We start from the raw sequence: 24,408 nt of genomic DNA on the forward strand, positions 1-24,408 counted from the left end.
CTGTTTCTTTCTTAACTTAGTTTTGAGAAAGAAATGAAAAACATTTTGCATTAAAAAGATTTCTAAGTTATGTGTGTTTGAACAACAAGAACGTGAAAGAATCTTAGTAATGGCTAGTTCTTAGGGTTGATTCTCAAGCCAACTTTTTAGTAATTTTCTTTTCAGAGTTAAATGAAGAATACATGTATTTTTTTAGTTTAAAAGCCTAAAATAAATTCCAAATTTCTCCATTGTATCAGAAAAGATAATAGTTGGGGTAAGGGAGGCATTGAGTGGTGCTCTATAATGCTTGATGGGATTTGAGAAAACTGTTGAGCCTTATTTCTTACTATACTCTGACTTTTTAATTTTATTGAGATAAAGATTTGTTTTCTCTTAATTCTCTTTCCTGTTTCTAGGGAAGGGATTGAGGGGAGCAGACATTTTCTTAAGGCCTGTTGTCGTTCTCTTTTCTTTTTCTGTTTTTGTAAAGAAAATGCCAATTCATATCATTTGTAGTTGCCATTCTTGCTCTTAATTGCTGGCAGATCAGACGTGTGATTAAATCATTCCTGGTGAGCTGACTTGATGATAGGTATTTGCTTAGTAGGATACTACTTATGTAATTCACTTGCATTCCATGTGCGTTTGGGAGGAAAGTTCAACTGTAATTAGAAGCTTGCTTAGCTATAACCCTTTAAAGTGTAAGGCTGTGCAGTGACAGCTTTCCAGACAGCTTTTCAAGACTAAGGTTTATATGTTTATGTGGTTTCAGTACCCCTTTGGGAGCCTCACTGGATGAGCAAAGCAGTAGTACACTCAAGGGTAAGAGAAAGTTGCCTTTCTAAATCTGTTCTTTATGAGGGTCCTACTTTATATGTCCTCTGAGTGAAAGAGTGTGTGTGTGTATAAATTATAAAAGTGATGTTCATGTTTATAAAATACGGTGTTTTAAGATAAAAGCCTAAAGGGAGAAACCTTGTCATGAACCATAAAACAGTGATGAGTTTAAACAAATTACCAAACCTTTCCACAATGTGAAACTCATTTCTTTTTATTGTCCAGTTAGATATTATAAAGACTAATTAAATACAGAAATATGATATGTAAACATAAGGAAAATATATATTGAGTGAATCAGGTCAGCTTTAGTGTAGCATTTCTTTGCTTACATTAACTGAGATTGCCACACCTGTGCAAGGCAAAATTCTGAAGTTCAAAGTACAACAAGAATGTGCAGGTAGTGGCAAGGCATATGAAAAACATTTATAGTATCAGGAAAATCTAGCTTGAGCTCCTGACTTAATATAAGGGGGTAAAAGGAATGATTGCGCTGGGATCTGGTTTTCCATGAAACTGTTGGGTAAGATATGTTATCTCACTGAACATCTTAAAGGCTTATTAAGTATAAAATAGCCTGTAGATTGGGGCTTCTAATAACTTTACCTGGCTGCAAATCATGGTTTCCTTTACAATAAAGTGAAAACTTATATTTTCTTCCTGAAATTATATAATCAGAATAATCTGTGAGTACATTCAGGTCTGAAATGCTTTACTGTGTCTTATATTTTGCTTGGTCAGTTTGTTTTAATTAAAACAGTGATTTTCTCTGGGGGTCAGGAAGAACAGAATACCAGGATGAATCTTCTAATGTTTCTTTCAGGTGTGCTTGTGAGAAATGGAGGAAGTTTTGAGGATGATTTGTCCTTGGGAGCTGAAGGTATGTTTGGAAGAACTGTACCTTCATATAGTTTTTTTTTTTTTTTCTTTTTTTTTTTCATATAGTTTTAAATTTAAAAAAAAAGAGAGAGAAAGTCACATGCCTTCATGTTTATGATCCTCAGAGCTAAATTTAAAGTTCTTGAAAGTGGCTCAGACACATTTTACAGAACCTTTTATGTGTTAATAATCTAGTAAGAGCCTATAGGAGACCTGTAGGAATGGCTCTGGAAAACCACTGTGCAATGTCCAAAGGTCTTCCTTGGACTTTGAAGGTTACAGGAACTATTTGGGGGCAAACAATGGTCATATAACTGAGGGAAGAATTGTCCCTCAAAAGGAAGGAAACTTAAATATTTATACGTGAGAAAACTAAAGTGAAGCTTATTTTAGTGTGAGGTAGCCTTATGTCAGACTTAACAGCTGCAGCTTGTCTTTCTCTTTGCATTCAAGTGCCTCCTGTCTTTCCCGCTTCCTCTTTTTCCAGATTTTTAGAAGATTAAAGGACAAAGACAAAATAGAGTTACGAGAAGTTAATTAGAAAGCATTATGCTGATGTCTGTTCGAGGCTTCATTAGGATTTTAAAAGTGTATTGTGCCATGTTTAAATTTTCACAGATTATATAATCTTTTCCTGTGGATTCATAATAAAGCTTTCCACAATGTAAAATTAAGAATTTTTTATTGTTTTACTGGTATTTTAAAATTATTGGTAACTGTATAGCTGGGTTATTAATGTGTGCTTATTTTTAAAAAAATTAATTTATTTATTTTTGGCTGTGTTGGGTCTTCGTTGCTGCCTGTGGGCTTTCTCTAGTTGCGGCGAGCAGGGGCTACTGTTCGTTGTGATGCGCAGGCTTCTCATCGCGGTGGCTTCTCTTGTTGTGGAGCACGGGCTCTAGGCGCGTGGGCTTCAGTAGTTGTGCACATGGGCTCAGTAGTTGTGGCTCGCGGGCTTTAGAGCGCAGGCTCTGTAGTTGTGACTCACGGGCTTAGTTGCTTCATGGCATGTGGGATCTTCCCGGACCAGGGCTCGAAGCCGTGTCCCCTGCAGTGGCAGGCAGGTTCTTAACCACTGTGCCACCAGGGAAGTCCCAATGTGTGCTATTTATAAAAAAAAAAGAATTAAGGATTTTATTAAATCTTTTTGAATTGTAAGTTGATGAATAGTGAATTTATCCACTGAATTTAATATCCTTGATCTTTTGCAGTTTGAAGTCAATCTGTATGATAAGATTACTTATTTAGAGCCTTCTAACATTGAACACTCTAGAATATGTGTATATGTTAGTTTTTATATTTCTGTTAATATGCTTTTAAGGAATAAACTCTATAAAATAAACTCAAACTTACTGCTTCCCCATCAGGATAGTTGAACATACTGTTAACCCCTTATTAAAATTCATTTTATTGTTATTGTAAATAGCACTTTTGATATCTGCCTTAGTAGTTTCACAATATAGAATTTTTTTTAAAAGACTTAATTTTTTTAGAGCAGTTTTGTTCACAGAAAAATTGAGGGGAAGGTACAGAGATTTCCCACATACTTTCTGCCCCACACGTGCACAGCCTCCCCCATTGTCAACATCCCCCAGCAGAATAGTACATTTGTTACAATTGATGAACCTAGGATAAGGCATCATAGTTACCCAAGGTCCATAGTGTATGCTAGGGTTCACTCTTGGTCTTATACATTCTGTGGGTTTAGACAAATGTGTAATGACACGTATCCATCATTATGCTATCATGTAGCGTATTTTCACTGCCCTAAATATCCTCCGTGCTCTGCCTGTTCATCCATAGTGAATGATTTTATTGGAAGCCAGACCCAAAAAGGAAGTCTCAGAGAAGAATGGAGCTATTATGTTGTTTTACTGAAAATTGTTTCAAGATTATTTTCATTCATTCAGTAAATATTTATTGAATGCTATGTGTTAGACACCTTTCTGGTTGATAAGAAATTGCCATGGCTCTGCAGATCAGAAGTGAAAAAAGAAAAAAGTCTGGTGTGCAGAAAAAGATGTGTTTTTAATTAATTTCATTCTTTATGTTTGTCTATAAAATTTAAATGCAGTAAATTTAACTCACTGTAAACTTAACGTTAACAACATTTATTTGTTTAGAATTTGTAAATCTAGGATAAACTTGAAAGGCAACTTTTGAAAGAAAACTTATGTTGAAATGCGTAGGAATTTTCAAAGTAGGTGCATGAAAAATTGGTTGTAACTGGAGTGAATTACCAGCCTTAAAAAAACCACATGTTAGGAATAGATATTGCCACACTTAAGTAATGCTAAATCATGTTTTTGCTTTTGAGGTATTCTTTATTAACAGTTTTTAAATTTACTAATTAGAAGCACATATACCACGTATCTTCTTACTACTTATTTCAAACTGTTAAATTTAATTGGTTATTTATACATCTTTTTATTTTAAACATTCAGTGGAGGTAGTTTTACATTGCTAACAAACAAAACCTAAAACACCCTCCAAAAGCTGCTGACTCTGTTCTTATCTATCTGTATATTACCTTTAATGGTGCAGATTTAATGAGCCAGGACAGGAGTTTGGCATATTAGGCATTTAGCTATAATAATGTGGTTAATTTGCTTTCTTGTTGATTGTATCATAGTAGTTATTGTCCTACTAACAGCTGTGCTTTGCATATATTCTTTTTACCTTTAGCCAACCACCTCCATGAAACTGATGCTCAAATTGAAAACTGGTACGTAGCTGTTTGTTTTTTTCCTTTCTAAAAATGAAGAACAGTTATGGAAATAAGGTTTTATATAATCTAATTTTGTTTATAGCAATAATATCTTGGCCAAAGAGAGAAGACTACAGTTTCATCAGAAGGGGAGAAGTATGAATTCCACTGGATCCGGGAAAAGTAGTGGAACAGTCTCAAGGTAACTTATTCTGAAGTTATACTGCAACTACACTGTGTTGTAGATGACCTACTCTTATCCCTTTTCAGCCTTGGATTTGACTTGGTATGAAGTCAAAAGGAATCCACAGTGTTTTGTGGATCAGCATAACTGAGAGAAGTGTCTTCTTTTTTTTTTAATTAAGATTAAATAAAAATTAACAGATATGTTAAAAATGCTGCTGGAATCCATTAATGAGTATTTTGAGTCCTATCAACAGCTTGAAAGAGGAACTCCATAGTGGAATAATTTCTCCTTCCCAAATTCTCCATTCTGCTAGGGTCTTGAGTTACTCTGACATAAAAATCAGAATAAACCTTTATAATTTAAAGCTTGATATTTAAGTGTAGATTTATCTTCATATAAAACCAAAGATCTTTAAACTATATATTAAAATAAGCAAATACATGTGCATAATGAACCAGTTTAAACTATTATCCAAATTATTGTTTTGGAATTTGAACATTTTCTCTGAAACAAATTGAAATTTCCTTCTGCTCAAGTTCTGTCTCTAACATTCCTATTTTCCCCAGTGAGTCTCAGCTTGGATTATCACTGGTATGAGAGATAAGGGTTAATAAATGTTCAATGCACAATAGAATTAGAGCAAGAATTTACCTTTGTGTAACCCATACTCTCATTACTTTACTCCTCCTACTTCCTGAGTGCAAGTGGTTAGAGGGAGGTTGAAAGTAAGCTCCTCCTTCACTTTTCTGAGATCAGTTGTTACCTGTATTGCCTCTTCTAGGACAGCCAAAGATAGCAGAAAAACTCAAGCTCTGCAGAATGTCCCTTGGTACCAAAGTTGTACCAACTTCCTAGTGCATTTTCCCTTTTCATTTTTTCCTAATCTGTTTACTCCTTATTCTCCCTTATCTGTCCTCAAATTGTTTAGCTGCTTTACTGGAAATCTCTTTAAAATGACAAGGAAAATAAGGTGAGGAATCAGAGTTTCTTACTGAGGGTGTTCTTAGGGCTTAGCTCTTTTTCCCAAAACTAGCTTGAGAGAATGGACCCTTTTTAAGGGTTATTTATTGCATTTGGTACCCAACGTATAAAGATGCTGAAATAAATAATGGGTTAAACAGCAGAAGCTGTAGAAGACTTTTTCACAGGAAAGCAGAAATATGAATTCATTTATAATGTGATATGGACTATTATAAACTTATTTTACATCTTGCTGTTTCTTTTTTTTTTTTTTTCTTTTTAGTGTTTCAGAATTGTTGGAACTTTATGAGGAAGATCCTGAAGAAATCCTTTATAATCTTGGATTTGGACGAGATGAACCAGATATTGCTTCTAAAATTCCTTCCAGATTTTTTAATTCATCATCATTTGCCAGAGGAATAGATATTAAAGTATTTTTGAGTGCGCAAATGCAACGGATGGAAGTAGAAAATCCAAATTATGCTTTAACAAGTAAGGTTTTTAAATGTTAGCATATTATTTTTAAAATTATGGCATCTACAGCAAGATGGTCTTGTTTTTAAAGCCTTATTAATTTCTAGGAATAGCGGTGGCAGTTTAATTATTGAGGTTAACACAATAGCTGTTTTGCATATTATAAAGTTTTATTATTCTATTTATAGAAGTTAATTTACCTATTCCCCCACCCGCCCACCCCATTCTCCACTTACTTAAGTGTTACATCCGTAGAATGTAACTTGTAGAACCTTATACTTATCTCCAGATTGCTTTTGTTCCAAAAGGAAAGAAGTAGAGGAGGGGCCTTGTTACTATTAGTTGAAGTCAGTCAATTTCAGATGCTTTCATGTAAATCTACAATGGAAAGGCTAATTTGATGATTTTTCAAGTTAAATCTTGCTTATTTTTCTCTGCTGACCAGAAATCCCCAAAATGGCATCCCTAGGTGGTCCTTGGATTAGCTTTAAGAGATCTATAAATCCAACCTCCCGCCCATTAGGTATAAAATATGTACTTACATATACTTCACATTAGGAAGAGTTCAAGACCTAAAAACAGATCGCAACTATAGATCAATAGCTAGTCCTTTCTGTTTTATTCAGCGTTGTCATTATGCTTTGTCCTTGCTTTTGATTTTTTAAAATGTAAATTCTAGTGCTTAAGAGTGAAAAATCTTTCTCCCTCTCCACAGTAGAGAAGTTTTAAGTGATAGATAAGGAAAAAAATCTGGTTTCATAATCTTTGTGATTTAAGTAGTCCAGTAATTGAAATTCTGAACAGTACTAATGGTTTAATTAATGTATGTGTGTGTATATGTGTGTATATACACATATAAATATAAATATATATAATTCATGTTTTTTTCCTTTTATAGGCCGTTTTCGTCAAATTGAAGTGCTTACTACTGTGGCCAATGCATTTTCTTCTTTATATTCCCAAGTCTCTGGGACTCCCCTGCAGAGAATTGGGAGTCTGTCCTCGGTGACCTCTAACAGGGAGGCAGACTCGCCTCCACCTTTAACCCGAAGTAACACTGCAAATCGTTTAATGAAAACACTATCAAAACTAAATTTATGTGTTGATAAAACAGAGAAAGGAGAAGGTAGTACTCCTTCCCCAGCAGCTGACAAAGGAAAGACTCTAAATGTTTCAGTGATGGAAGAAATTGGCAATAAAAATGATCAAAAGTCTCAAAAAATTGTGAAGAAGAAAGATTCATCTTCTATGTTGGCTACAGTTAAAGAAGAAGTATCAGGTAGTTCAGCAGCTGTTATGGAGAATGCTGACATTGATAGACTTTCTGATGAAGCAAACAGTAATTTTAACGAAGAAACTGAAAGTGGACAAAGTAAAGAAACTCAAAGTCATGAGAATAAACTGGGTGAGGAAGCTGGTATTATAAAAACTCATTTAGATAGTGATTTCAACGTGTCCAGCCACAGTGAGCTGGAAAATAGCAGGGAGCTGAAAAATGTCCCTTTGTCCACACCTGAAAAAGAGCCATGTGCACCGTTGACAATCCCATCCATAAGAAATATAATGGCACAGCAGAAGGACTCCTTTGAAATGGAAGAGGTAGGTAGAAAATTACTGAGAACTGTTTTAAACAGTGAGTTAGGGGAAAAAGTGCCAAAAAATGTTTTTAAAATGAAAGGTGGTGAATAGATTTATACTAGAAAAAAATCATCCTGATTTTGACTTTCCAGGTTTTTTGTTTTATGTTTCACAAACCAAGAAGTCCCAGGACTATGGGATGTCAAGATAATGGCCCCTCTAGATCTTCTGTAATCCATTGCTCATACTTGAACTTTAACCCCTTTTCTCTCTCAATTTAAGATTTTGATTCTCTGAGAAAGCCCTGAGACAATATATCCAAACTCAGATCTATATTGCATAATAGTTAAAAATACAGGCTTTGAAATCAAACAGGTTTGAGTTCTGTTTGGGCCACTGAATTGCTGTGTGCCTTTGGGCAAGCTTTTCTTAATGTATCTGAGTGGAAGGGTAGATGTGAAGAAGGCTTTGAGGGTAGGTCTGGGAACATGAACATGAAGATATTTCCTGAAGGGGGGAGGATAGGGAATCTCGAGGAAGAAGGTTTGAAAGGCCACTGAAAGGATTTCTGCAACCCCAGAAGACCAGTGTTTGGTTACTTTTTTTTTTAACCTAGTGATATTCTTACTAGTTTACATCAATTTCAAATTGGACAAGATAAAAATATTCTTTTTGATGAGGTTCACCTAAAACTGCTTTTGAATAGTCAGAGGGTAACTTATGCATTGGAGCTATATACCTTGGGGCAGGAAACTGAACATTATCAAGCACCTACCTTGTGGCAGTCACTGTACTAGGCCCTTGAAGTACTGTTCTCTCTTCAGTGTGTGAGGCCAGCAGTGCTGGTCTTATTTTACATCTGAGGAAACAGTCACATATGTACTGCTAACGATTTGTGGCTATAAATTATACAATGTGCAATTTTTCTTTTTAAAATTTATTACAGAGTAGTTTTAGTAATAGCTCACAGCTGTTTTAGAATCACTCGCCATTGTTTTAGGGAACTAGGAAACAGGATAATTGATTCTGCCCATAAAATGTCCTCTTAGGTGCGTGTGTATCTCTCACATCAGTTAAGATTTTTCATTTATTGCAAAATTTCAATTGCTGATACAGCTTTTTTTGTGGTCTTTGAATGCACCTTTTAATACTTTAATTCTGACTAAAAAGTGAAATAAAAAGGGAGCAAGAGCAGCCCTTTGAAATATTTTACAATTTTTGTAAGCTTCTTTATTTCTCATTATAATGAGTTCAGAAAATGACAACTTTAATTAGAACCTTTTTGTTCCATTTCACTGTTCGATTCTTTTTTTGGCTTTGTTTTGGTCTAAACTTGTCCTAGCATTCATAATTAAAGTGTAACCTCTTGCCTTCCTTTAGGGCCCCTCTTCTGATAATTGGATAGAGTGCAGATACTTGTTAGACACTTGCAGACCTGATTTGGGGACTCAGCTGAGAAGACACTCATATTTTGCTTTTTAATTTCTAGAATTCCTGAATTCGAAGCCAGAGTTGTGTTTTTGTTTTTTAAGTTACTGATGCCATACACGAAAGTTCTTTACAACATTTATAAAGTGCTAGATAGATGTACTTTGGCAGCAGGTGAACATTTAATAATAGGCTGGTGTTTTGGTTTTTTTTCTTTTTTTTTTTTTTTTTTTGCTCCCTCTGCTGGCAAAAGCAGTTAGTGAAGAAAGTAACAACACTGAAGTGAATATTTTTTTGAAGTACAAAATTATAGGCATTGGTGGTTTAAGGATAATGGAAGATTTTTGTTTTCAAAAAAAGAATATATGGTCAACCATAGCTACATTGTAAATAATAGGGAATTTTAAGGATAATCCTTATTCTTCAGACATATTTCAAATATGGATAAAAACCTCCTAGAATTGTGTTTTTAATCCCTTTGGGAACTTTAAAGAAAGCTTGTAGAACAATGGATAAAGAAAGGAAATAATGTGTTTCTTTAATTTCCTCTTCTCCCAAGCTTGTTGAATCATACTGACAAATGAAGAGAACAATCTTATTAAAGCAAACTTTTAGATCCCATTCAAAGTAGGTCATTACTATTTTTCTTTTGCACTCCTTTCCCTTGAGGTTTGATTCCTATTGGGAACTTTCTTCCTTTTGTAAAAATAGCAAATAAATATAAGCCAGAGCACGCACACGCTGTCAGTAAGCCAGTTTTTAAACAGATTAACTGAATGCCCACTGCTTTGGGTAACTAGGTAGGAGAAAATGTTGCAGATGTGGCTCTGTGCATGAAGCTGCCTAGTCCCTCTGAAGCAGAAGGTAAGATCTGACAGTCACCGGGAGCAGAGAGAACTATTTAAATGTAAAAAGAGTTAAATATATGACAAGACTGACCCAGGCCTTGGAGAGTGAAAGTGACTATCTCTTACGATCAGCAAAAAAGGCCAGACATTATTTTCAATTAAAAGTCAGTTTGCCATATAAAAAATATCTTGCAGACTGTTTTGGTGTATCTAAAAGTTGTAAAACCCCACTCTTGAGTTTTCTAATTCTTAGTGACTTGCTTGGATAATTCTTGTGTTCTTCTTGAAATGATTTATTTTGAATAAATACATCATGGTAACTCTCTAGAGCCATAAATTAGTAGCATGAATGATTCACAGTTAAACCAGAATGATTTTACTCAGTAAGCAATTGTTCATCTTTTAGGTGTAAAGGAAAATTTTCTCATGCTTAAACGCTAGAGGAAGGAGAACTTTTATCTGTGTGTTTCTGTAAATAGGTTGTCCTGTGTCTCTTACTCTATAAATAAATTTATATTTAAATGAAGATATTATTGGCAGCATATACAATTTTTTAAGCTACCGAAGTGTTAGTAAATGTTTCTAATCCTGTCTTCACACTGATTGTTGATTTAACTAATATACCTCATTACTTACTTTTAGCCATTAAGTTTCAGGATTCTTTTTATTCTATTTACTGGCCTGAGTTAAAGTAATCCCAAATCAGTCAAATACCTGACAGGTAGTTAAGTTGTTCTGTTGGCCTTTCAGAATGAGACTTGAATTTGAGTCTTTTTATAAACCTGCTCCTTTTGATTACACCATAAAACTTGGTATGGTCCGACTGGTCGATAGGGTCAGACATTGGACAAGAACTCAAGTCATCCCATGCCCAGCCCCCTGCCCCTTTTTGGAAAAATAATGCTTTCCTTTGAATTTTTTTGAGGTATCATTAAAAATTAGACAGAATTGTAATTTTTGAAGCTCCAGTTTTGGATTTCTGCTGTATAGGTCTCTTTAAACCTTAGAGGAAGGGTGATTTGAGTTAGAACATTCTATGGTGTTGCTGCTCTATAAAACATAGTACAATAGTATCGTGCCTAGAAGATATGTCTTAGTCAAGATAAATGTGACAGATTTTGAAAAATCAAACTAGGTATCTGCGTGGTAGCAGGACATTGATTCAGAAAGATACAATCTTTGTTTGATTAAAATATTTTTAAAATGTAGTAACTCAAATGTGTGAATTATTCTAAAGCTGTTTTCCTACAGCTTTAAATCCCAAAACACTGAGACCAAGTGATTTTATCATTTTGGTTTACTGACTTGTTTTGTTTTGTAATTTTTATTATGAAAAGTTTCAAACTTACCAGCGTTTAGAGAAAATAGTATAATGAACGCCCATTATCCATCACTCAATTCGGTTATCAATATTCAGCTATAGTTAATTTAATAAAAGACCAACTTGTAGCAAATGACCAGAATTCCACTGAGGATTTGAAACCATGGAATAGGAAAAATCCTGCCACATAAATCTAAGTTCTGTGTTTGCATTATAATTTTCTGTGGTGCACCCCATCTTGAATTTGATGGCTTTCCTCTGCACAACTGTAGCCAATAATGAAACCTAATAAGCTATGAAATTCAACCATTAACACTAGCAAGTCTATTTCTGTCTTCAGCAAGTGATTGATGACTTTGCTGAGTAAGTAGGAGGAAGGATCCTAACTTTAGTAGCTTTATTAGTAAAATATGATCCTGTCAGCTCATTTTTAAGGGTCCTGTTCTTCTTTTCTTTCAGTTAATGATGGAGTTTGTAGTAGAGGGAGAGAGAGAGTTGTTTTTTTTTTTATTGTCCATGGAGTAGCAGCATCTTGAAGGATAGTATACTGAGGACACATATTCATCAAAGTCGTGTTACCCTGTGACTAATTTTATAAATCTAAAGAATAGAGTATGTGATAATTCTACATTTAAAAATGAGAGATCATAATCTTTTGCCTAAGCTGAGATTCCTAGAATAAAATTAAAGAGACATTTAGATTTCTGTTATACTTTTTCTGGTCTGTTTGATATTTGGTTTACAGAAAACTCTTTGAAGTAGGCTAGGCCTGAATAGAGGCTAATAATAGACCTCCTGTTGACTATAAAAAGAAAATGCATTTTGTTTCTTTGCACACAAAACAATGGTTTTCCTGTTGAACTTATGTCTGCTGCTTTGAAGAAAACGATTTTTCAATAAAAACAAAGATAGTAGAAACCATTTTATATATGATTTATAGGTGATGGTTTTAAATGACCAGTATGCGTTCAGTTTTCAAAAGATACATAAACTTGGATTCACGTTCAACTATGTAGAACAAAGATATCACAAATCAGAGCAATTTCTAAATTGGGTAATAGTATCTTTAACCTTCAAAGTTTTTTTTCATGTTGGCTATTCCACTTTCACTCCTATGGAATTTTTCTTACTCTGGAATGGAGTCATAGCTCAGAACTGCGAGGGTTCTATCTAAAACCTGTTTGCTATTTGCTCTCCAGCTTGTTCAAGGCTGAAAGCCCAAATGTTTGGCTAATTTGCCCACTTTACTAGGAAGTTATTTATTATTTTAAGTACTAATCATTATAGGGTAAAGTGTGGGGCGTTAGTAGCATACCCCCGCAAATATTTACTCTTAGTATAGGGTTAGTTATGTTAGGGTAGATATAGTAAGAGTATTTGGGGAGTGAGTGTGATGAGTAAAGAATCTGGAAATTGCTAAATTATGTAGTTGTTTAGGTAGGGAAAAAAAAGACAGCATAAAAGGACAAATTCTGTGGGTTTGGTATCTTTTTGAGCATAATTTTCAGGGAGGATTTATGACTAAGATCTTTCAACATTTTAATCCTATAATGAAACCTGCTTTTCTACTTACAACTCCCAAGTTATGTCTTAAAAGAACATTTGTGTCAGGACAAAGCAGTCTTCCACATGAGTGGTTTTTGATACCTGAAAATTTGTGGACTTTTATAAGATTTTGCAGAGGGAGCATGACTGCCGTTTTTCAAGATACAAGATTTGTAATTGCTTCAAGTGTGTGCCAGTGTGCTGCAGTGAGTGTATTAGCATTTCTCCTGGGATTGACCTTACACTTTGAAGCTTAACATTTAGAGAAGAACTTTTAATTTTGGATCTGTTTTTCATTTAATGGTAACTTTTTTTAATGAAGTAGTTTACACATGTACTTATTTTTCGTTGCTAGCTATAAGCTTGCAGTCCTGTTGTTAACTGAAAAATAGATCATAAAATTGAGATGTGGGACATTATAACGATTTTGAGATAGGATGCACCTTTTAAATATATAAAGCATTGGTACCTTCTTAGGTTGGTTGTTTAGTAAATGATTATTAAGAGGTGTTCTTCTTTGCCATAGATTCTTAAGTTTTAACTACTTAAAACTCTTCTTTAGGTTCAAAGTACAGAAGGAGAAGCTCCTCATGTTCCAACCACTTACCAGCTAGGTCTTAACAAGTCAAAAAAAGGTAAGTAAACCAGTAGCCACTAGTTCCCGAGCACATTACGAAAGTGTCTTTGGGGGATTTGGAAAAGGTATTTTTTTTTATCTATCAGTATTTGTAGTACCTGTAAGTGTAAAAAGAAGATTAAGAACACAGGTGTGCCTGCTTCATTATGGTTTGGTTATAGAATTTTTTGTATCTTCCTGAAGACTTTTGTGCTCATAAAGTAATTTTAGTTTGCTTATCTTGTAATGACCTCCTTACGCAATTCTGTGTATTCTAAATATTTTTTCAGTTCTGCGCAAGGGCTAGATGGGAAGTGATAGAGCAACAGAGTCAGGCCTACTTCTTACATGGTTGGGATTGAAATATACACTTGTATTACCCACCTCTGGGTTTTTATTATTTAAATGCGACTCCTAGGTGTAATAAATGAATGTGCCTCTGGCAGAAAACACCAGTCAGTCTCTCAGCAGTAGGTAAAGCTAGTTAAATTCAAACTGTAAATCAAAGGTCAGTGGCTCAGACATTGTTCTTCTCTTGAATTATTAATTATTGACCAAAGAACCTTTGAATCCATTTCCTTCACTTTTAACTTACAACAGAAAAACATGTCTGATCATCTTTAAAGTCACAAAGCTTTTGAGATTTAGAGGAAAGGAGAGAGGAAGTTAAAATGACCACTGAAGGTAGGAGTGTTTATTTTTAAAACTTTACACATGCTGAACCACCCCTTTTTTTTTAAGCAAAGATTCATATGTATGTTCCTAGAATAGGAAATTACATGTTTGTTCTCTTCTGATCTCTGAAGTGACTTCATATGAGACAATTTGCATATAATTTTTCTTTTATTGCAGTATGGTACTGAGAAACAAGAGCTCCACTCTCACTAGGTCATCACAGTTCTGGTCAGACACAAAATGAACTTTCCTGCTTAATTTTCTTCCCTTTGTGAGTCCATGAATTTATGTATGTGTTCCTGAGCTGTAAGGCAGAGTTCACAGCCATCCAGGAATCTTTGCTTTAGATAGGTAGACAAGGGATGCATTGGAAAAAGCAGCTTGCCCTGTGTCAAAAAGAGGATAAAAACAGCATAATTACTTTAAGATCTTTGAAGAGTAAGCTTCCTGTGGTGGGAAAGATGGAATGTGGTTTGTATTCACATCTGGGTTTCTTCCTCTTATCTATGGAGGAGCACTTATTTCTGGTGGCATAAGTAAAAATGGTAACTTTTTTTTGAATCACATCTTTATAAAGTAACAGTAAAATGGTTTTGTGTGTGTGCATGAGAGAGAGGGAGTGAGAACAGCACAGTGTTTTAGTCATTTTTTGAAGGTAGCCTGTCAAATTTTGATAATGTGATATGCAGATATCTTAAACTAATCATAGTGGCAGAATTAGAATCGCTGGTATAATATATTCATTTCACAAAGTTAGTAAAAATGCATACAGTGCATGTATAAAAATACTTCACACGTTAGTAATAGAATTTTTGAAGTTACAGTGATCTTAATCTCAAATCCAGTCCTGGGATTTACATACTGAAGAAGAGAGGTTTAGTGACTCAACTCGTGTCACAAGCTAACATTCAGTAGGTATATTAAGAGCAGTCCCAACATTTTTCTAATTACTGAAGACGTTCAATATTCTCTTTAGTCTAGCAGAGTATATGGGTGTCCTGTTTACGTTTCTCTGCAATACTGGATAAATAGAATTTCCACATTTTGTTTTGTTCTCACTTTAATGTTTGCTCTAACTTCCTGGTTTTTAATTAGAAATAATGTCTTATCTCTTCAGTTAGGACAGAGGTCTATTTCTTTTTAGTTGTATCTTTTTCTTTGGTGAACTGTGTTTTTTGTAAAACTGAAACGTCTGACTAAAGAACCTCAGTTGTGATTTATAGTTTACAAAACAGTTTCACCTATGTTCTACTTAGTTTCTGAAGTAACCCTGTGAGGTAGAATGATTATCCCATTTTTTGGAGGAGAGAAGTTATTGCTTATGATGATAAAGCCGAAACTTGAACCCAGGCTTCCTTGTTCTTTTCCACTGCCTGACACCTGCTCTGAAGCCTGAGCAGTCTACACTTGACCTGATGTGTGTGAATTCAGGCAGGGCTCACCGCGGAGAGGTGCATTCGGCACAGGCTGTAGTACGCTGCGGATAAAACAGATCTTAGCAGAGAGAACCTGAACGGAGCTGGTCAGGGCTTCCTGGGCTCTTTTGCAACTGCCCTTTGCCCAAGCAGATGGGGCAGTTTCACTTGTAAATCCTTTAAGAAACTGTTTAATTCTGTTTTTGCTTTAAGGAGATAGTTATCGTTGATTCATTCAGCAAACATTTTTTATTGTTGGCTTGGTCTAGGTACTTGGGATACAAAAAAGAATAAATAAGGTTCCTGTCTTCAGAACGCTGACAATCTAGTTTTTTTTTAGAAAAAAGACATGCAAACACGTAATTATGGTGATGACTCCTATGACATGTTAATCATTTTCTCAAATAATAAAATGCATAATCAGTACCTATGGTAACAGCTTATTCCAATTCACTTTCACAATTATTACAATTTACCTAGATTTATCAAGGATATGGATCATTTCCATATATTTCATTATGCAGTTTTGTTAATTTCACAACAACCTTACAGAATTATTTTAAATTTTTAATGGGAAAAAAATTATTCTGTTTCATGTTGCTCCAGATTGAACCTAAGGTTATTATAATATTTTTCAAAGTCAGGCAACCTGTAATTAATTTTGGATTTTATTGAAACATGAAGTACTTTCTATCATTCAAGTCTTAAATGAATGTGGACTTGGTAAACACACTTTATTTAGCCTGTTGCTTTTTAAGTTCTGTGGAACTTGACTATCTCATGAAGTGTCTCCCTCAGTAAATGTAATAGCTGTAAAGTCTCCGCCACTGTGGTACTTGTAGTGTGGTTGGGCGTGTGATCAGACCAGCTGTGTTTAGTTGGTCTTTTTAGTTACTTTAAAAAAAAAATTTCTAGGTTATACTAACCAGGAATTAGAGTTTTGAGGCCAAAAAACAAACAAGTTTATTGCAAAATTAACAATATTACCTACTAGTTGAACCTATGTGATTGAGTTTCATTCAGTTGTTAAGAAATAATTGTTTCATAACTTACAAATGTTTGCATCATTTGAAACATCAGAGACATGTAAGTACTCTGTGTACAACTTATTTAATTTGTTGGCCTTAATTGTATGTTTATTTTCTTATTAGGAAGGTAATAGAAGTTTTTACACACTACATTTAAACTTCTGATTTCACCTACTATGTGTCTTCACATATTTACATAATGAAAATGGTTTACTTTGGGACTTTATTTTTATTAGAGCCATTTTTCATTTCAGCCTCTTGTCCTCCAAGGATAAGACATTAATTGGATTTACCAAAATACTTTATAATTAGAGCTTAAGTAGCAACTGAACACTGAAGATTTCTGATCTGATTCAGTTTTGTTTGAATTCAAGTTACTTCCTGTGCTTTGAAGCCACAATTTTGCATAAGTGATGCATACTTTTCTAAGAAAGAATCACTGTTGTGTATCATATATCTTTTGGGAATCATATATCTGTAATACTGTACTCATTGAAGTCCTATTTAGCAGTTTTGTATAACTAAATTTCTTTTGTTAGATCAACTATTACGTACTGCAAGTCAGCACTCTGATAGCAGTGGTTTTGCTGAAGATTCGACAGACTGCCTCTCCCTTAATCATCTTCAGGTAAAATTTCCTATTGTAGTAGGCACTGTGATTAACTTCTGTATATTTAGGTGGTTTTTCACTGGCTGTATATTTCAAGACCATCTGTGTAATCTTTATTTTTCAAATGACAATAAGACTAAAATTCTAGGATGCAGATGTTATCTGAGCATTTGACTGCAAATTTTAGGTTTCACTAATTCTTCATTTCTCTCTGAGAAACAACAAAAAAAGCTTCTCCTTTATTTTTGCACCACCAGTAAAGAGATTATTTTAATCCTTAACCTATTCTGTTATTTAAAAATTTTTTTTACCGTCATTGTATTTCAGTATTTTACAATAATTGTTTAATAACTAACTAAAACTGTGGATCCATAGCTTGCTGAATATTATCTGACTGTTATGCTATAGTGTGTTAGATAACCCAGAAAATGGCACATCTTTATCCCCAACGAGCTTATAGTTTATGTGTGCAGTACACAGAATGTACATGAAAAGTGTTTAAAACATCTGTAAGGAAATTTTAAAGAAAATTGGAATAAGAGAAAAAGAGAAGCTAAAAAAACCCTTTAGAAACATAGCGTTTAAGGAGTAGACAGACAAGAAGTTTCTAAGGAAACTAGAATAATCCAGCAGGCATAAAAATTGGGAGATGGAGGAGAAACTTTTAAAAGGAAAGCTATGGCCATTGGAGTGAAAAGATGAGAATTTGTTTATTCTGAAATTGAGTAGTTGAGCAAATAGTTCTGATGCATTAAATGATGCAAAAGCATGACTGGAGAGTAGATCAGTGATGAAGAGAAGATATGAATGTTAACTTTTTTCAAATAAGAATGATAGCTTAAGAGTTATAGGTCTTTTTGTCTTTTTCATACAGTAATGACTTAGGGAAATTGTTTGGCTAAGGGAAAGGGCTCTTAAGAGAAAGAGAGCTTGATGCAGAAAAATCTGGGATGAAACTGGAGAAATACCCTAGCCCTGGAGAGGATGTGATCAGAATACAGGTTGGAGGGATTAGCTTTGAAAAGAGATACAGTTTTCTTTCAGAATGGAGAGGAGGGAATGATGAGGAAAGGTATGGGGAAATTTGTAGGTGTTGGGAAAGAAGTTAAGAAATTTCTGTCCATTTTCTTTGTGTCAGTGTCATATGTTAGTAGAAAAGGAGATGGGTATTGAAAAGGGATGTAAGGAAAATAGTAAAGATCTGGAATAATCTTTGTGAGAAAGTGGAGGGGTTGTTGATCAGGGTCACTGAAAGCAGTTTAGAACAGCACCAGAGCCAAAACCAAGGTGGGAGACCCCAAAAGTATAGAAGCATCGTATCAATTTGGTATTTTGTTAATGCTACTACTTATTTGAATCCTCCATCCTTCTACCTGTTTTCTTTTCACAGGTTCACGAGTCCTTGCAAGCCATGGGGAGTAGTGCTGACAGTTGTGACAGTGAGACAACAGTCACATCATTTGGTGAAGACCTCGTCACACCAACAGCACAAGACCAGCCTTATTTTAATGAATCAGAAGAGGAGTCTCTTACCTGCCCTCAGATGGGAAGAGAGAAGGCAGCAACAATTGCTGACAAACGGTCAGATGGCCAGGATTTCCCCCAGTGTGAGACTGTTGAGAATACAGGACATCAACACTCCACCTGGAGTGCAGGGGATCACGTTACTGAAATTACTGAAAGGAAAGAGGATGTGTCTCCAGCACAGCCAGTGGGACTACTGAGGGAAGCAAGTGCTGAAAGTGATGTGGATAAAAGCAGTGAATGTGAATTTGCCCAGTATACCACCCACCATATTCTTAAATCATTGGCTTCTGTTGAAGCTAAATGCAATGAGAAGGGCGCTGAAAATACAACTGGGCCTCCCTCTTCTGTGGACAGAGTTAATACAGCTTTGCAAAGAGCGCAAATGAAGGTTTGCACTCTGTCTAATCAAAGAGTGGGGCGTAGCTTGATAAAGTCAAAAGATTTGTTAAAACAGAGGTACTTGTTTGCAAAAGCTGGCTATCCTCTAAGAAGGTCTCAGTCTTTACCAACCACCTTGCTGAGCCCAGTAAGGGTTGTGTCCTCTGTCAATGTCCGGTTATCCCCTGGAAAAGAGACCAGATGCAGTCCACCTTCCTTCACTTACAAGTACACACCAGAAGAGGAACAGAAATTAGAAAGAGAGGCGATTGAGCATGATGGTCAGTCTTTAGTTAAATCCACTATTTTCATCTCTCCATCATTCGTGAAGAAAGAAGCAGCCGCCCAGAGTGAGGTGAACCGGTTGGAGGAGTGCCATCAGCGAAGGACTCCGGCTTGTTCGCTGTATGCCCCGGCACCTGTATCTCAGTCCACCTGCGCCCTTCACCCTGTCCACTCCGAGTGGCAGGAAGGGCCCCTGTGTGAGCACATGAGAACTCTGAGCACTCACAGCATTCCCAACATACCAGGCACCGCCTGTAGTGCCTTCACTTCCCCTCTCGGGTGTCCTTACTCACACAGACACGCTGCCTACCCTTACCGAGTGTGCTCTCTGAACCCTCCTTCTGCCATCGAAATGCAGTTGCGAAGAGTGTTGCATGATATTAGAAACTCACTGCAGAATCTTTCACAGGTATGAGAAAAAGTTTATCTTTCTTACCTTTTTTTCTTTTATTGGTCTGAGTATCTCTTAATTTTCAGGGAAGCTGGGACCCATCAGGCATGAACCACCTCAGCCTTCATTTCCTACATGCCTAAACTTATCTGTACCTGCCCCCCTCCCAGCGTCTTCCCTCCTAGCTCAAGGGAAAAGCTGTAACTAATTCTGAACAAGGTGAATTTCTCTGCTCACAATCTCCCTCCTTTCTAGAGAAGAGATTTTGCTCATTAGGTCTCCCTTCTTTAGCCTCTCTTGCACTGTCGTTGTCTTAGTCAAGTTGTCTCTGTTATTAAAAGAACTTCCCTCTCAAGTACCGTCTGTCCTTTTCTTTTCCATCTGACAGTGTTCACCATCTCTTCTTTCTAAGTTTTCCTCCCCTTGGCTTCTGTGTCGCCGTATATTCTCCTGGTTCCACTCGTTGCTCTCTGACTAAGCTTTCCCTTCATCTGCTGACTCCTGATGCTGGTCGCCTGGCACAGAATTAGTCTGCTTCCTCTGAGTTAAAAGGCTGGGACCACCCCAGAAGAGAAAAAATCAGGTAAAGTGTGAATTTGAATAAAAACGGTCTATGTGTCTTGTCACTTTTAAAGTCATTGCTCTCAGATTTGTTAGTGGGCTGGAAATAATTTCCAAAATAAGCTTTGGAAAGAAGTAAATTGTCTCTTGGTTTGCCTTTCACGTTTCCTTTCTTTTTTAAAATAATTAATTAATTTATTTATTTATTTATTTATTTTTGGCTGTGTTGGGTCTTTGTTGCTGCGTGCAGGCTTTCTCTAGTTGGGGCAAGAGGGGGCTACTCTTCGTCGTAGTGCGCGGGCTTCTTGTGTTGTGGAGCACGGGTTCTAGGCGCTTGGGCTTCAGTAGTTGTGACGTGTGGGCTCAGTAATTGTGGCTCGTGGGCTCTAGAGTGCAGGCTCAGTAGTTGTGGCTCGTGGGTTCTAGAGTGCAGGCTCAGTAGTTGTGGCACACGGGCTTAATTGCTCTGCAGCATGTGGGATCTTCCTGGACCAGGGCTCGAACCCGTGTCCTCTGTATTGGCAGGCAGATTCTTAACCACTGCACCACCAGGGAAGCCCCACATTTCCTTTCTAAATCTCTTTCTAAACTACTTATACTTAGACAGTTGAGGAAATGAAGAAAATGACAGTGTAATGTAATGATCGGGTTATTCAGTTAAGAGTCGAGAGGCATAGAGTGTGTATGATAGATCCCTTATCATGGTGACATAGTAGACAGGCAGCCACTTTGACAGTAAAAATGAAAGTTGGAACTTCTCAAGCTATGTAGTAAAATACACCTTCTTTTAAGTATAGATTTTATCCTCATGATGATTGTCTCCTAATGATTTTCAGTCTAACCAGAAAGTGGGTGTTTCTCCTTCCTCCTTACAAAATGAAGTTCTATCTACATGTGAGACATTTAACCTTTCAGCTGCAATTATATGAAGCTGGGGATTCCCAGGGTCCTGTCCACCTGCACCCTCAAGTGCACCTGTCTAGGCCAGCTTGTTCTGCTCTAAATGTGGTCTTCTCTTCAGTGTCCCATCAGTAACTCAGCTAATTAATTTCCCCACCCTCACCCCACCCCACCTCAGTAGACAGATGCTCTTCATGACCCGGCCTCTGCCTGTCTCTCCAGGCCCATTCCCTGTGTGTGTGCTCCAGCCACGCTGGACTGCACGCAAGCCTCTCCATAGGCGTGTGTCCCTAGGTGTCTGTTTCTTTACGCATTCTACTTTTTTTTTTTACCTGGAACACCCCGCTCTTGCTTTTCTTCACCTGACCAAGTCCCTTTTACTCTTAAGGCTCAGCTCGGGGGTCACCACTGTCAGGAACACGTACCTAATCTGGATTTTTGCTTGTTCCTATCATAGCACTCCCCATGCTGCCCCCAGCCAATATTATATATATGTTTTTTTACTTCTGTTTGCTCTTTCTTCTTTTTTACACTGTGAGAACACTTGAAGGCTGGAAATCACTTTTACTTCCTTTTATCTTTTTCACTGCCTAAAATAGTGAAGCATAGTAGATACTCAGATGTCTAAGAATGAGTGTGATGATTGCTTGCTACTTTCTCCAGCCAAGTTAGTAGTTTCTGTAATCTCAGAATGATATTTGCTATTGCTTCTACATTTCTGAGTTTTGTTTTTATTTTTTTGCTTTCTCAAGGCAAGAGAGAGGTCCTGTAAGACACAGGTTTGAACTATTGTGTTCCTTTGCCTCTTTCCCGTTCCAATTACCCTGACTTATACCTTAAACAGATAGGAGTAGTGGGTAACACTGGGGACTGATTTATTTGGTTCCTGCTTATAACATGAAGTGGTTTTTGTTTTTGTTTTTTGCCTCAAAGAGAAAAATATGTAGACCCCCAAATTCTGCCTTTTTAACACCTTAGATAATTTGGAAGTAGTCACTTTAGCATTGATTTCTAATCATACTTTGCCTCTTTTGAAGCACCCTGTGATGAGAGGACCTGATCTTGCTGCTGTTCCCTGTAGTACTCAGAAATCATCTGTTCTACCTCTTTATGAAGTAAGTTCTTACTTAAATCTCTGTGTTACAAAATAATTTATGTGATTTAGAAGCTAATGCTGTTGTATTGTATTTTAGAATACTTTTCAGGAGCTCCAAGTAATGAGGCGGAGCCTGAATTTGTTTAGAACGCAAATGATGGATTTAGAATTGGCAGTGCTGCGTCAGCAAACCATGGTTTATCATCATATGACTGAGGACGAAAGGTAAAAGTTCATTTGACTCAAAATATTTTTCTTTCTAAAAAGCATTGTTAACTTTTTTTTTGAAGCTGGGTTTTATTTCTACTGTTGTGTACCCTTTATGTAGTCTGTGAACCAGTATAAATAAAATTGGGCATAGTGTTCTGCTAGGTAAACTTCTCTGCCTTTGGTGGACTGAGGAAGATAGTGGTTGCAATCTGTTTTTTATTGTTTGGGATATTTGTAATCGAGGATAGAGGAAGAAAAACCAATTCTCCCAGTGGTTACACCTATTGCAGTCGCTGTTGTGCTAATTTATAGAACTTGGAGTTCAGTACCTTCTGAAAGCTTGTGAGAGAGTTGTGAACACTGAATCTCCAAACTGCTTTTTTCAAACTTTGTGCCTACTGATAGATATGAAGTTGATCAGCTCCAGAGCTTGAGAAATTCAGTCCGAATGGAACTTCAGGACCTGGAGATGCAGCTGGAGGAGCGTCTGCTGGGGCTGGAGGAGCAGCTTCACGCTGTGAGTGTGCCTTCGCCCTTCCGCTCCTCAGCACTCATGGTACGCTACCTTGGGTTGTGCATAGGTTTTTCACTCAGGACTTGTTTATAATGTTCCACACAATTTAGGACAAATGCCTTAATTTAAAAACACTTATTTTAATGGCATTAGAGACATGCAGAGTTTTTAAGGAGCCTTTCCCACAAATCAGTGGAATGTGCAAGTTGTAATTATTTTCTTAAATGTTTAGTATATTTAGAAATACATTGAAAAATCATAACTTTTAATAATAGAAAATAAGGCGCAATACAAAAGTTTAGGGATTTTAAAGGGAAAATGATAGTGGGTTAACCTATGACTGATTTAGATGTTAATCATTGCATGTAACTGTGAAGAACACAGATATATGTAATATATATATTTCACTTAGCCTTCTTTTCCCCCTTTCTTGCCTTTGAAAAAAAAACTATTTCCTTTAAACGTTTCCTTTATTCTGGATTCTTTTCCATTCTTTATGTTTTTTAAGGAATTAAATGAGATCTTTGTAAAAGCAGAAAAACATGTATACAACCAAGAGAATAGAAAGAAACACTGTTTCTCTTTATTTTGTACCACTATTCTTACTCCTAATGTTCCTTTCCATGCAATTTGAACTCCAACAGTTGTATTCTTATTTTTGCCAAATCTTTCAGTTGTAGAATATACAGTTTTGAAATGTTGAAATACTGAATTTTCTCTTTGTTAATTGAACAACATACCTGATTTTGTTAAAAATAAATGCATGAATACACACACATATATATGCACACATATGGAGTAGAATAAGAATGTGTGTATACACATATATATGTATAGCACAGACTAAGAATATCCTGTGTTGTCAATGAATATCCTTTTCCATAAAAGGTTTTGATCCATTATTCTGAGAAATGTGTGTTGGTGAGAGCAAAGAATCAGAACATCTTCTATGCAAACTTCAGTCACAGTAACACATTTTATAGGATCCTGTGACAGTTTAGGCTGACCTTTGTGACATAAAGGACTGCTTCAGAGCAATAATTAGTTCATTATAAAACACTTGCAATTTGAAAAAATACACACACACACATATATTGTTCTTACTTTTTCAGGGAATGTGTGGCAGTAGAAGCGCTGATAACTTGTCATGCCCTTCTCCATTGAATGTAATGGAACCAGTAAGCCTCTTTCCTTTTAAATCACTGGGGAAGGGAATGATATAATATTTCATAAACACACAGTTTACCTAATATAGATGAAATTTTTTTAAAATGCAGAATTTGATAAGTTAGTTAGTTAAATTGATTAGAAGTGACTTGGGCACTTCTGAAAGTCCACTGCCATCTTTGGCCAGTAAAGAGCCAGTTAATTACAACAGTGATTTATCTTTGTGGCCTAAAGGAAATAATGCATCATAAAAAGTAATTCATTCTCCAGGAAATGTGCTTTCACAGTC

General features: G+C 36.0%; 1 protein-coding gene and 1 long non-coding RNA gene across 6 annotated transcripts in view; one reads left to right on the forward strand and one right to left on the reverse strand.

The window, feature by feature from the left end:
- The window catches only part of ITPRID2 (ITPR interacting domain containing 2), a 38,387-nt gene that overhangs the window by 3,134 nt on the left and 10,845 nt on the right, over positions 1 to 24,408 (forward strand). For 2 of the 5 annotated variants that reach the window (XM_059928272.1, XM_059928267.1), the window contains exons 3-15: positions 755 to 804; positions 1,643 to 1,699; positions 4,384 to 4,423; positions 4,509 to 4,607; positions 5,836 to 6,044; positions 6,925 to 7,625; positions 13,309 to 13,381; positions 17,020 to 17,108; positions 18,481 to 19,689; positions 22,170 to 22,247; positions 22,326 to 22,453; positions 22,844 to 22,994; positions 24,065 to 24,130. In XM_059928272.1, the coding sequence (XP_059784255.1) occupies positions 755 to 804; positions 1,643 to 1,699; positions 4,384 to 4,423; positions 4,509 to 4,607; positions 5,836 to 6,044; positions 6,925 to 7,625; positions 13,309 to 13,381; positions 17,020 to 17,108; positions 18,481 to 19,689; positions 22,170 to 22,247; positions 22,326 to 22,453; positions 22,844 to 22,994; positions 24,065 to 24,130 (2,950 nt within the window). The remainder of the gene's footprint in view (positions 1 to 754; positions 805 to 1,642; positions 1,700 to 4,383; positions 4,424 to 4,508; positions 4,608 to 5,835; positions 6,045 to 6,924; positions 7,626 to 13,308; positions 13,382 to 17,019; positions 17,109 to 18,480; positions 19,690 to 22,169; positions 22,248 to 22,325; positions 22,454 to 22,843; positions 22,995 to 24,064; positions 24,131 to 24,408) is intronic. The other 3 variants (XM_059928268.1, XM_059928270.1, XM_059928271.1) reach the window with 3 other exon arrangements.
- Positions 2,364 to 24,408, reverse strand: part of LOC132369067 (uncharacterized) — an 82,213-nt gene continuing 60,168 nt past the window's right edge. The window contains exon 2 of the long non-coding RNA XR_009504238.1: positions 2,364 to 2,802. This is a non-coding gene — a long non-coding RNA (uncharacterized LOC132369067). The remainder of the gene's footprint in view (positions 2,803 to 24,408) is intronic.

Source organism: Balaenoptera ricei, chromosome 7, assembly GCF_028023285.1.
Source record: "Balaenoptera ricei isolate mBalRic1 chromosome 7, mBalRic1.hap2, whole genome shotgun sequence".
Lineage (NCBI taxonomy): Eukaryota > Metazoa > Chordata > Mammalia > Artiodactyla > Balaenopteridae > Balaenoptera > Balaenoptera ricei.